Below are 14,257 nucleotides of genomic sequence, written 5' to 3' on the forward strand. Positions count from 1 at the left end.
TTTCAGCTCAGAAAACAGGTCTTGTTACATCCTTCACCTTGATTATGAAGAGCAGTTTCTCAAAAAAGTGTTGTCAGCCCAGCCCAGGAAAACCATCTGAGCTCAGTGCAAAGCTTAGAGGAATCCAAAGAAACATTTCCAAAGCTATCTAAACAGTGCAGTATTTCTCAAAGTCAGGTATCTAGCTGTCAGACCTTCCCAGCAGGCCCAAACTTCCAATGCACAAGGAGACATCAAAAGGGCAGTTTTCAAAAAAAACCAATAGCTTGTACCCTCATCAGATTTGACTTTAAAACTCACCACATCATGTCTGTGATCATCCTGGTTTAAGTTAATAACTTTCTGCTACTTAGAAAAAGCCACCAAGTAAAGCATCTGATTCTTGTAAAAGGCAAATGACTCTTCCTGTTACAGATAAAGTCTGCCTAAGACACCAGAGGAGAATGGGCCGCCCCTGGCGATCCACACAGCCTGTGCACCTAAGGGCGGGTCCCTTGCAGCACTGATCTGCGTGGACATTTACACAATGCCTGTCCACATGCATACACATTCAGATCTCCGATAGCTTAATAAAAATGGACAAAACAACATGGATTTCCTCACAGCTATGAAAGCAAGTGTCTAAAATTGAAGGGACTTGCTTAATCTTGGAGCTGCCTGACTGCATAGCTAATAGCTTGGCAATTAGGGAGCTACGAGGATTCGTTTGTACGTGTAGATAAGCAACTAAATCAGCCAATTTTCAACATGCATGCACACTGCTCTGTCTGTTGGCTCCATCGTGGCTGGCTGCTGTCATAGCAAAACACTCTGTGCCAGCTGAAAGATGCCAGTGTCTCCTAAACTCTTCTTCATTCTGCTGTATGAGAAAACACAGCATGGTTGATTTGTGTTATGGCACCAGGTAAAGTCACTGCAGACAGAGCGTGACCCACACATTTGAAGAAACTTTCTGTGGTGCTGGGTCTCTCTCCAAACAGCCAACATCCCAAAGCTGCTGTTCTTTTTCCTCAGATCTGGATAGATCTGGGTAGCACTTACGCAATTCGTTAGCCATCAAAACTTGCTATGGAGCCAGTTAGCAGCTGAAATGGTGTAGCTGTTGCTGTCAGCATTTCCTGGCAGTGGGACAGGGGACAGCTGCTCAGCCAGCTCTGTTGCTAACAGACAAGTTGGGTGAGCCAGTATTGTGCCTCCTGTCAAAGGGAATTGTTTTGTAATTCTATCAAATCTGTCAGTTGGCCAGGGTGAAAATAACAATAAAATACAAAAAAAAAAAAATTAAAAATCTGAAAAACAGTATTTACTGTATGTGAAAATGACTTTCATCACCCTTGGGGTTAGGAGAAAATATTAAATTCCTGTAAAATTGTGTGAGAAAATTTTTTGGGGTTTATTATAGGCCTTAGTTTCAAAGAAATACTTTTGGCTTATTAGGCAAATTAAAACTGTTTTTGATTGCAGTAAAATCAGCAGTGCAGTTATGTTCATTCGTGGTCGAGACTTAAATGTCAAGGACAAATAGGAAGTATAATAAACACAACAATTTAAAAAAAAATCTAATTAACTGCCTTAGTTCATTGCCTTTCTCATGTAGAAAGCTTCTATTATTCTGATGTCTTTGATTAAGCTCTTTCAGAAAAACTCAGAGAGCTCCAGCTGTCCATCATAATCGATGAGCTCAGCTAATTGCATCATACTAGCCAGTGCCCTTCATCAGATAGTCAAGACTTTCATGAGCATTCATTTAGTGCCTGCAGACTCGACATTAACAAATTAAGCTGTCAGGAGTACAGGTGGCAGAGCACAATCAAAATTTATTCCTCCTCCTTGCTTACTGGGCCATTCAGGGAAAGTAATTTTAGCATCCAAAACCAATAATCTAAGACAAAGCACCTTCACAGGTCTCTCCACTTAAACAAAAAAGAAAAAAAAAAAAATCAGAACTAGAGACTAGAGAAACCAAGGATTTGAAAATATCCCCATCACGTCATACTTACAGGTAATAGGTGTGATACAATAATCAAGACATGTGAGTCTGGATCTGCCTTGCTGAACTGTTTTTGCTATAGGGAAACATTTCTTTTTCTCATCACAGTAGAAAAATATTTGACTGCATTTTAGGCTTGCTATGCAAGGCAACTAAGGCTGGTTTTCAAGCACTGCTGGCACAGAGCAGTTTTAAAACTGGTGCAATGCTTAAAAAGGGAATGACTGAACACACAGAGCTGGCCGGTGTCAGGATGCCTTCTTATGGGACATTCTGGGTTGGAAAAGAATGTTCTTGCAAGTCCGCTATCTCTCTGCTACATCTAGCACAAAGGGACATGTCAGGGGAAGTTCAGAGTTTAGTGGAGGCTTTAAAACCCACCAAATTTGCCAGAAAACAAGCTACAAGCAAACCGAGAGCTTTGCTGCCCTAGTTAAACTGTTGGTGATCTCAGTATTGGTTCAGTTCTCTCTGTTAGATTACATTTTTGCTGTCAGCTGCAGGCAACATATTCCTTTTTGGCCACCAGCATATCCTTGGAGTGCATAGGACAAACTTGCAGGGATCTGAGACAATTTCTTCTTTGTGTTGACCCAGGAGGATCCATGGGAAGCCTTTTGGCAGTGAGCCAGAATATGTACTTCTGTGTGACTTCATATCCAAGGCTAAGTTAAGCACTGTCGGATTTGGGAGAGTTTTTAGCAGTTTTCCAGGGTCTGGGCTTTTGGGTGGGGTTTTTTTTCAGTTTTGGAAAGCTGTTTTATGGGCACTTCTACAGGGGTTGTGAAGTTCAGCATGGATTTTTATGTAACTCATTTTCTTTAGCCAATGTTCCATTATTATGATCAAACAACTGATGAGGAAGGGTGGGGAAGCTTCCCAGGAGGGATAATGAATTAAAAAAATTAGCGATATGCAGCTTGAATTAGACAAACAATTTGGGAGAGAAAGCAAAATGTCTAAAGACTCCAGACAGAGGGGAAAGAGGCCAGTTTAGGTCAAAGCATGGGGAAAAGCTGCACTGTGAAGGGGTGTGCTAACTGTGTCGGTTAATCAGGGTGTGAGTACCATAAACAAATTGAGAATATCTGCTTAGAAATAAAGCAACCCTTAGAAATAAAGGGGATTTATTTTTACTTTAATCTTCTTTGGTTTTGTTGTTGTTAGAGTAACCCCTTCCTGTCTTGACCAGGAAGAGCAGCTAGCCCTTGTGCCCAAGGTTTCAGTGAAGAAGACAAGACACAGTCAACAGGAGGAACCGTTCAACTAAGAGTAGCCTCACAAAGGAACTGCTGTAGATTTGGGGGCTCTGCAATAAATTTGCAGAGGCAGTAAGAACACGAGTGACATCATGAAGGATTAACAAATTAAGAAATACCTTTCTGGAGATTTGGAGAATATTTACAAGGAGAAGAGCAAAAGGAAAAAATACAAGGAAATTTGAGTTTGGGACAGGTCTTCACTTTAAGAGGATTTATCTTAATGGGATCATTATTAGTCAGGGCCACCCATTCTCTTCTATATGATGGGATGTGTTGCTGTCATCTACAAGATCTGCAACAACCCAAATAAACTACATGCTATGCTAAAATCCCACTTCTTTCTCCATCAATGTATCCACTAAGTATTGTCATCATCTACAAGCAAAATAGGCTTGTCCTGTTCCTCCTAATCAGATTCCCTCCAGACTCACAAACCTACAGGTATATTTGATAAAATTAGGGACAATTCTATTATAAAAATAGCTTTAAAAAAAAAAATCTCACATAACATTTAGTTTTTTCTACCACAAGGTATCACTTTCCTGGCTATCACAGACTGAATTGAATTGTCTTGGCTAATTTTATCTTAACAGACAAGTAGACATGCCCAGAACTTATATGAAAGACCATCTGGAAATATTAGGTTCTGGATGTGCAAGCCAAGGTGTCAGAGCAAAACACTGGGTCACAAGAAACTGAATTATTGGAATATTACAATGGTTCTCTTGGCATGAGAATTTTAACAAGAAATGAAAAGATTTAACTGTTTATCCTCAAAAGACAAGAAACACAGCCTCCATCCCTGCAAATACTCTTCACCTTCATCTCACCAGCCCCACCTTTTCTAGTTCATTTTTTAACATCTATGAGTCTTTGCTATATGCAACACTACTTGTGATGGTGTTTTCCTTTCTCATGCACCCTTCTACACTTGAAGTTAGGCTAAAACCTCTTACTCACCTCTAAGCAATTTGTTAGAAAATCTGTCTCAGAAGCATACAGAATAGAATCCATAAGGACTGAAGTAGTTATTATCATTAATGGTAGCACAGCACATCTACAGGTCAGGCCATTCAGCAGGAATAATAATATAGCAAGAGTACCAGGAGGTTCAGATAAAAATGTTAAAAATGACCGGAAGTACTGAAATCCTTTCATATTGAAAAACTGCGAAAATGTTTTTATTACTTATTAGTTACCTCTGGGGAGAGGACATTGGACTGGGAAAACACTATCCTAAATCTGACTGACTTCTAGCAACCAGTGTAGGATGGGTTTTTCAAGTTATCCAGTATTACATATGTTGTGGTTCATTCCCACTCTTGCAAGGTCCATACAGTTCCCAAGGACAAGGCTTCTAGCAAGAGAGAGAGGCAGCTGTTTCCCTGTTGCACTCTGGAGGAGGAAACCTTCAGACATCTTTCTCAGTAAACAAGGTTGCCTTTAATCCTGTAGTACTAAGGCATTTAGTCCTATATTTCCATCAGATTTGCAAGATTTTGGCATGCTTAATTGAAGAGTTTTACGGTAGAAAAATTGGGCAATGAGAAGCATGATGGCACAGAAACACTCCTAGGCTGGTTGTAAGAACCTCGGAATGAGCCAGATCCCAGTGTTGCCAGTAACTAATAACATGAGGGATGAGAGCTGTTGGCTTTAAAGTGTCTTCATGTGGGAAAATAATTAGTTGATGCCCCTAAATAGTATGGCAAAGAAGGAAAGAACATGCTTATGTCTCCCTGCACCAGATCTACAACTTGAAGTCTGGCATTATGACATTCTTGAACCCTACAGCATAAATTTTACCTTCTACCTGCAAACTGAGACTGTTCCTAGAATGACATAATCCAAAACACACAAAGTAAGTTAACAAAAGTGATGGTTTTTTTGCACAGCTACGATTTTATTAGCATCTCTCTGTGACACAAACTGTGACAGAAAAATTCTTGTTTGATGACCCTCAATTGCAACAGGTTTCTGATTGTAGATAACCAATCCATTTGATGATGCATAGACATGCTGCCAGTGTCTTCTAACCTTTATAAAGGTACTTTGAACACCGGTTCCAAAATATTTTGGATGTCATACATCACTCAACTGTCAACATTTCCATTGGACCACCATACAACCTTATCCAATGTTCAGCTGGTAACATTTGTCACTAGAGCTCAACAGGCTGCTTGCAGATGTCCCACTGGGAACTGACAAATCACACACACAACAGCTTGAGATTGGTTAATTTGGAACATGTTATTTGTAATAAGACTTCCACTGGATTCTTCCTTTTGTCTTTCACCAGTCCTACTGTCTATTACAGTGAATCAAAACCAAATGTTAAAGACTGGGGAAAGAACTGGGCAAAAGGAACAGAAGATGATACAGTGAAAACAGAAGGAGAAACTCCTGTCTCTGCACCCTGCCATATTGAAGAAGTCCTGTTCCAAATCTCAGGCTGCTTACGTAACACAGCCATATCATCTCTGCCAAAGATAAGGAAACTGGAAGTCTATCCCAGCATAAATTTATATTTAAAGGTTTATATTTCATAAGCACTCTATGCATATTTTTAATTTTTTGAATTTTTACACAAATCTGCAGTTTTTGAAAAGGAATACAGTATTTTAAAGTATTTAAAATTAAATGCAGAAAACTGCTTTTGTAAGCAGGTTTTTTTTAGCAAGCTATTCCACTGTATAGTGATATTCAGGGAAACACATAATATTTTCTGCTGAAAAGACTTTGGTTATATTTTTTCTTGTATGGGACTAATATATTTGGGGAGACAGATCTTGTGAGCTGTGTTCCATTTTTTTATATTTCTTTAGAGTAAATTATTCAGTACTTCCTAATTCTACCATTTGAAGTTATCAGGATTTTCTTTGTTATATGGAATCATGACATGAAACTTTTTTCGATTTTTAAAGCCTTAGGCCAGTCTGGGATTTTCCAAAGACATTAAGCAGACATCTTCCTCCTTTTAGGGCTTTGATCCTGAGAATAATTACAATATTTCCTCTCTCAAACTGCTGTAAATTAGCATGGTGAACTCTTTTACAGGGATACGAATAACTTTGTTCTGATTTTACATAAAGAAATACAATGGGTAACAATGTTTTTTTCACTTGGTAACTTTTGACCATTTCAAGAATGATATTTTCTGTTTTCTGTAAGTGTGTTTCAGGCATTTTTCATTATTAATAACCTAGTAGGTGAGATACCTTAATCGTACACTGAAGTCCTTTGGTTACCTGCTGCCTATGTGCAATAAATACCAGGCTTTGCTTAAAGAACTTGTAGTCTTAGCATGCTTAATGACATTTCTAATGGTATTTCTTGCTCTGATGAAGCAGATGAATACTTGAAGAAAGTCCCTCAATGGAATGTGCAGGGTGCAGATGGTCAGTTGTCTGCACTGAGCAAGGCCCATGATGTTTCTTCTTCCTGACCAGGTGGCCTGTAGTAAACACCCACAACAGTTCCACTGAAGTTAATTCTTACTCATAAGCTCTTGATTCATTCTTCATCCACTCCTAGGCAGAATTCCATCCATTTAATTTGCTGTCCCACATAAAGAGCAACTCCACCACCTCACCTTGCTGGTCTGTCTTTCTTAAAAATACATGGACAGCCATGACAGCACTCCAGTCATGGGAGCTATCCCACCATGTCTCTAACTGAAATGAAGTCATGGCCCTGTGACTGCTCACAGATCTCTTATTCCTCCTGTTTATTCCCCATGCTGCGTGCCTTGGTGCACAGGCATTTCAGAGGGGTAATGGAACGTGCCGTTTTGCCAGGAGGGTTACAAGAGGTATACACACCCTTCAGGTGGTTGGCCTTCTGGTTCTCAGCTTGAGAGGCAACTAAGGAACATTTGCCACTGCTGTGGCTGGCCTGCTTATTCCCCACCTGGACGTGATGCTGTGAGCACTGCCAATTTGGACACCATCCCCCGAGTCCTTCAGTTTAAATCCTGCCTCATCAAGATGTCAAATGCCTGGGAGAAGACATAGAAGATTGGGTGATAGTTGGTTTTCCAAAAAACAAAAAATATCCAAAAAGTTGTCTCACATATATTATGGTAATTTGCTGCACAATTCATCGGGTAGTTAAAAATCTCCACTGCCACCATGGGAATTGTGATTCTGTCACTTACTGTCAAGATGTTTTGTTCTCTTTCTTGCCCCTGATCTTTACACCTCAAAGTTGTCCCTGTAGCAGAAGGCCTAATGGGGTGCTCATGGAGACCCTGCCTGGGGCCTCCCTGGTCTTCTGGTTCCTGACCCCCAGAAAGAATTAGAAAAGCCCTGGCAGCCATGACATCTCACCCTCAGGCTTCAGGAGGACCGTGTGCTTGCCACCGCATCAGGTTCAGCTAACAGAGAGATGCTTCTCTTCCTCTCAGGATGGAATTACCCACAACTGCCATTTATATATTTTATTTCCTCCTCCTAATCTTGGTCTTGAACCTCATATCCTTGTGTCACACAGCATTTTCTTTTCTGCTGGGGGTTATACTTTGTCCCACAAGCTTGAGTGGCCTTGCCTGCTCAGCTACACCATTTCTGAATCAGGCAGAGTTTCTTCACAGTGAACTATCATACATCCCTCTGTACAGCATTTATGGACACAAAACTGTGCCTACAGGTGTGTGGAAGTTAACTGCTCCCCAAAAAACTATTTTACCCTCAAATGTCTACTGGCTGCTTCCTTGGTTGATAATACCTTCAACCAGAAAGGAAAGGGTGAAGGAAGGGAAGAAGAAGGAATCCACTCTCAGAATAAAGCCCGGTAAGCCAATTTCTGTGAAGATTTAAGAACGTAGCCTGACAGGCCAGAGGTGCTACCACTCCCTTCACACAGGACCACTGAGGGACAGGGTGCTGACCCCTTGGCTGGAGCAGTGCACATTAGTATAATTATACCCTGACTTCATCCCAAAACCTAGCAAGGATTACTGTCTTGTCTTTTTGAGATCGTAGTCACAAAATGAAGTGAGCTGTGGGCAACATATTCAGCTCACTTTCATATACACACTGCAAGCCTTGTTACCAGGGCCTCACAAAGCATCTCTTGAAAAAGGAATACAAGATGCTCTTTGTAAATAAAAGTTCATGAGCCTGAGGAATGAAGTCATTTTCCAAAATCGCAGTGAACAATATTCTTTTTCACGAGCCAACGAGAAGCAGAGAGGTGGGCTTGAGGGGAAGGACCTGAATGAAGCATGTTAGAAAAACCACTTAGCCCTATTAGCCCATGGCACAGCCAGGCTGTCTCCCTCCTCCTCTTCCTCCTCCTCCTCCCGCCCACAGCCTCCCCTCCCCCATGACACAAGGAATGGCTAGTCTAGCGGGGTTTTTTTAAATAAATTTGGCACCTTTCTTCTTTCTGCTGAATAAACTGGAGATGTTAAAAAATAAACAGCCAGGAGAGTCAATGATTTGTTTGGAGCAGTCAGATGGAGTTGTGGGGAGCTGGCGTGGATGGGGAGGAAAGGGTGACCTCACTTTCTGAACAGTAAAGTTTGAGTGGGAGGGTCTCCACACGAAAGGTAAAAAAGGGAATGATGTGAACATGTGAAGGAAGCCAGAGCACTGAACAGAGCGTCAGTCTGTATCCTGACAGGGGAAGATAAGGTGGCTGGAGAGCTAGCGGTGCTTTCCTGGAATACAATCTCTGTTTGACACTCTCTGCTTAAGCACTGCCCATCTGTATGTTATTGTGCTGGAGCCTCTGGGGAAAAAGAGGAGCCACAGGCACGGAGAGTGAACGAGGGAGGCAGCAAAAGCGTTTTTCTTCCCTTCTTTTCCTTTTTTTTCCTTTTTTTTCCCCCCTCTTTTAAATCGGGATCCGGTTAGACTGCCTTGAAGTGCCACATCTGGAAACTGAATGCTGAAAGAAAGTTAAAATAACTGAGGCACCACTAAGCCAAGGGGGGCTGATTGCAGAAGAGGGTAAACAATTACTGAGACGCTAGAAGACCACTGCTGGATGTAAGGGGAGGAAATGGCTTTGATCTCCGCCTGGCCCCTCGTTTCTCCTGTATTATTCTTTTTGAGATGCTTCTCCTCCAGCACAGCCTCGAGTGAGGGAAGCGTTTTTCAGTTTGACATTGAAGGTAGCTCAGCGGTCAGCACGCAAGAAGCCACTGTTATCAGAGGGCAGCAGCAGGCAGTAGCTACTGGAAGTTGGGTGCCTTTTGCTGAGGTACAGTAATTCCCTTCTCTCTCTAGTGTCTGCAATTTTCTGCTTTCACCTGTCTGTGTCAAAGCTCCCATCTGGTTAATGTTATCTTAATCATTCGATCCTTAAAGTGATACAGGAGGATTTTGTTGGGAGGGGGGGGGGGGGAGGTGGTCTGAGACGTTGCATTTTGGGACTGGAGAGATACAGTTCAGACTTCAAAATGCACACATGTCCTGCCTGCTGTGAGCAGACAGCTGCTGTACTTTGCACTGAAGCTGGCTTAGCGTGTCTCTGACTTTCCTGCCAACATAACTAAACAGGCCTGTCCAAACAGAGCTATTTTACAAGAGTTAATTGTCACAACACTTTTCTGCTTGCCTTGTAATTTCTGGAATTGTAATTCACTGAAATTTTCCAAAAAAGTCTGTCATTTGATGGCAAACTCTGTACTGTAAAAGTTTGTGCTTTTGCCTCTGAATGCCATCTGCCTCCAAAATTGGAAGTTTGTTTTCACAGCGAAAGCGGGGGATGATAAATCAAATGAATCTAGAAAACTACCTGCAGAGAGCACACCTGCAGAGATTTTAAGACTTCCAAAAATTATGTGGTTGGGATTAGTGACAAACGAAATTAGAGAGATCTGGGAAGCAATTTGACAATGGAAAATTTTCCCACAAGCCCTGTATTTTGGGATTGATTTATACTTCTCATTTCAGCAACACTACATCAGGAATGGTCTACACAAAAACACATCTTGAGGAAAAAATAAATCACTCCAGCATACATGGCATGGGGGCAGGGGGGCAAGGTTGGAAGTGGAACAGTGGACACAACACAGTAATATCTCATGCGTGGTAGATGCAAAGTAGGAGGCTAATTGAGTTCCATAAGGTCATGGGAAGGGAAAGAGTAGTTCTTCTAGCATAACATTCAAAAATGAGGTGAGATTTAACACAGCTGTGTCACTGTGACAATATCAAGATCGCAATCTCCAATATCACATGGCTGATTTTCCACCTACAGTCCACTTGCCAGAATTAACAGCCATGGAAATAATGTGCATAAAGCCTTCAGACAGCCAGGGCTGCTGCAGGGCTGGGCAGAGCTCATTCCCCTGCTCCAAGCAGCTGGACAGCCTCAGGAAACGCCTGCCCACCCTGCTGGAGACTCAGCACGAAACATGACCTGTGTGAGAAAACTGAAGGTTAAACCCCGCTTTGCTCGGCATAAGGACTCTTAGGAGCTAGCCCAGTTTTTGGACAGACTCCATGGTGTGGGATGTACAGATTTTCTCCTCTGGCCTTGGATCAGCCCCGAGAAGCTGCATTGCCACCTGTTGCTTACAACATGGAAAGTCCCTGAATGAAATGCCTGACTTAAAAGCTGAATGAGTTTTGTAGCTGTTTTTCACGGATAATGAGCATCAGTGATTATTAGTCTTTCTTGATAAGACAGTCTAGTATGGTTTTCCCAAAGACACAGTTTACATTTCTTCATGTAAGTATATTAGATTTTACATTGGGAAAGCGCTGTGAGATACATTGGACACTGCAGGGAAAGGACACTTCAGTTTCCTTCAACCGTTTCAATCCTTCCTAAATTTTTCTTTGGGCCAACATAATAGATTCAATAACTGGTGTTTCTTCTGGCAGTTTACTTCAGCCCATGCAATGGCAGCACTTAGACTCTGGATCCCATGTTACAACTGGATGACAGTGCCTGGTATCATCACACCAAGGCCCTTGGCTGCAGAATGCTATAGCTTCCTGAGGAAGAAGCAGGGACTTCAGGCCTTTTGCTGCATATTTCAGGACCCACCTCCATGGCAATTTCCAAGGAGGCCCAGTAGGATGCTTTTTGGGGAGAGGACTGATGGCTCTATAACAGTGAAAACCCACTTACCCATGGATGCATGTGTGTGGCTGGTAGCAGGATTTGAGGAACAGGCTTTAAGCCTGGAGGTTGATGTAGTGGCCGGAGAGTGATGGTTTGGCAGTCTCTCATCCAAGGAAGGAACATTACTTCTGGTCCTCAAAGAGCTTCTCCCTCCCACAGCTCGCCTCCCCTCCCTGAGCCTCAGGAACAGGGTCATCCCAGCAGGTTTGAATTAACCTCTTTTGAAGCGTGAGTTCTTAACCCACAGCTCACAGCGAACCGCAGAGTAAACTCCTTTACACAGTGTGGTTTGATTCAGCTCCTTCTTCTAAATATTGACTCAGGCCTACAGCTCTCCCGAGCAGACAGAGGCTGTTAGTCACGTCAAACAGTGCCAAATGATACAAAGGGGGCAGTTTCACAAGGCAGAGTTACAAAGCCACAGATGGGGCTTCGTTGTGGTCTGTGGTGACCGTCAGCTGCAACATGAAACATGCCAGTGGGAGTTTCCAAGATGTAACTGGTGGAATGCTCTTGAATCCTGGTAAGAGTTTAATGTTATGAACCTATAGAAGAACAGGAGATCTCAATTAATGTAAATACATATTAGTGACTATTTCTCAGTTTTCCAGTCCTCTTCCTTTACCATGTGTGGCAACCCTAAACTGGGAAGAACTGGCAGAAGTGGTTTAAAAATCAGAATTAAAGTTAATGTGGACCTTTGTCTTCTTTTTTTTTTTTTTTTTTTTTTTTTTTTTTTTTTTTTTTTGTGTGGCTGGAATTTGAATGAAAACCTCTTAAGAGAAGGAAACTAACTGCATTTTTAATGCTATGCTAATATGCTGTATCCATGCACAGAGAGGACCATGAGTTGGACTTCAGGCAATGTTGGTTACCTTGGTGTCCTGGTTCTTAAACAGTTTGTGATCCAGTATATGTGATCCAGTACACCTAAATTAGGCACATAAATTGTTCATAGATGTTTCAATCAGAATCATGGACTCTCTTCAGGTACAAACCCAAATTCCCCATACAATAGTGGAGACACTAGGTTTTCTAATCCTCAAATTCCTAGCAGTCTTGCCTGAAAATGCTCAAAGGAGTCTCTTCCTCTGTAAGGACGTTTTTGGATGCTTGCTTCAGGACAGCTTTATTAATCAGCTAAATCAGATGTTTAAATTAACTGGACTAGATTCCACACAATGAAATGTTGCATTATCTATATAAGGAACATTGTTAGTGACCACCAGGCAGTAAAATATCTGCTTCTTGTTTCAAAAAAAAATTGCTTATAAATTGATTAAAATTATTCAGAAAAGTATTATGAGAAGGATTACAGTGTTAGGAATTTGAAGATAGCTGAGAGGTTCTGCAATCCAATTTGCCAACTCAGTGGGAGGTTAAGAAAAAAATTCGAACTTATTGTGTAAGTACATACACAGGCAAAAAAAATTACCTAAGGACTTGATAGTCTAATAAATTAAGGTCTTGGCATATGCGACAACAACTGAAGGTGACTATGTTGAGACTACAAGTTAGTTAAAAATTTTATTTTCAAAAGTGATTAAGCACTGGAGATTTTATTCACTTGTGTTGGTTTGTCCATGAAGAGGCAGATCAATATGAAAAGCACTCTTAAGTATTCAGTTTCTTGTGCACTATTTAGGAAAATTAAGTTTCTTGGCTCACAAAGACAATAAGGGGAGGTGGGGGAGATGTTACAGTGCTGAATCCTGATGTCTGTGGGGAGACAGAGGGAAAAAGAATGAGCGCAGAGCAGTGGATCCAGCTGATCAGTGCAGCCCAACAGCAGTTGGTGGCATGAAGTCAGAGATTGTTTTTTCCAAACAAGGATAGATTTAAATATTTTATAAGGAGGATTCGTAAGAGATGGAAGCAAAGCATTTAAAACTGACAGACAGATATCAAATAAAAGCAAACAAGCAAGTGGCAAACATCAGAGATCTTTGTTTTAGTGTTCCACTCACCAGCTTGGATGCAGCAGAAGGAAAGTGAGACACTTCCAGGTTTGGTGAGGCACAGAGGTAAAACTGAAAACCAGAAGTTCTGAAACAGTTATATCCCACTGTCAAACACATGCCTCTAAAATAAGAGGCAGGTCATACATTACCATTTGGGTCTGAAGCCTGCCACTGTCAACATCTGTGTTTGTAAATTCCACTGATATCATGGGTTTAATTATATAGGTGTAGATTTTGTCTCCCATTAGGAAGAAAGTTCCTTACAGAGTCTAAGGTGAGAATAAACAATGGTGCAAGACTTCAAATACCAGAGAGTATGGCAAATGATTCCCTGTGATCCACATTGTGCAGTCACTCTTCTTAATGTAAAATGAATGTAGGGTGACACCCACTAAAATACTCATTTCATTCTGATGTAAATGACTACAAGAGGCCAGAGACCAGTATAAGAGATGAGTGTGGGAAGAATTAGGGGAAGAATTAGGGGAAGAAAGGGAAGACAGACATTCTGGGGAGACATCTCCCAAACCAAAAAAGACCATCTCAAATGTCCGGCATGGAAAGAAGAAGTGAAGTAAATAGTGGGAAAGGAAGTAAACTAAAGCAGGAAGAAGACAAAGGAGGGGGGAAAATTAGAGCAAGAATGAGATAATCAAGAGTCTTAAGAGTAAAGAAAAAAATGAAGTTGGGACAGGGCGGGAAGCCAATCCACAGAGTGAAGGAAGACATGATATTATTGGACAGATGGAAGAGGAAAACTGTTTCCAGCATCAGTGTTTTTGGCTCAGGGGAAAGGCAGAGAGGCAAAAGTCCTTTAAAGGAAACAATTATCATAGTCAAGTCAAAATTAGCCATTTACTATAAGAAAAAGTAAGAGGCAGAAGTTATGTGACGGAGTTTGTGTGTTAAAATGACATGTTTGACAATCATTTTTTCCCACCTGACTTTTACCAGCAGCTGCT

General features: G+C 41.4%; 1 protein-coding gene across 1 annotated transcript in view; it reads left to right on the forward strand.

The window, feature by feature from the left end:
* Positions 1 to 9,038: 9,038 nt before the first annotated feature.
* The window catches only part of LAMA4 (laminin subunit alpha 4), a 97,546-nt gene continuing 92,327 nt past the window's right edge, over positions 9,039 to 14,257 (forward strand). Inside the window, exon 1 of the mRNA XM_082300089.1 lies at positions 9,039 to 9,459. Within this exon, the coding sequence (XP_082156215.1) occupies positions 9,259 to 9,459 (201 nt within the window). The 5' untranslated portion in view covers positions 9,039 to 9,258. The remainder of the gene's footprint in view (positions 9,460 to 14,257) is intronic.

This window comes from Coloeus monedula (genome assembly GCF_965178545.1).
Source record: "Coloeus monedula genome assembly, chromosome: 2".
Classification (NCBI taxonomy): domain Eukaryota; kingdom Metazoa; phylum Chordata; class Aves; order Passeriformes; family Corvidae; genus Coloeus; species Coloeus monedula.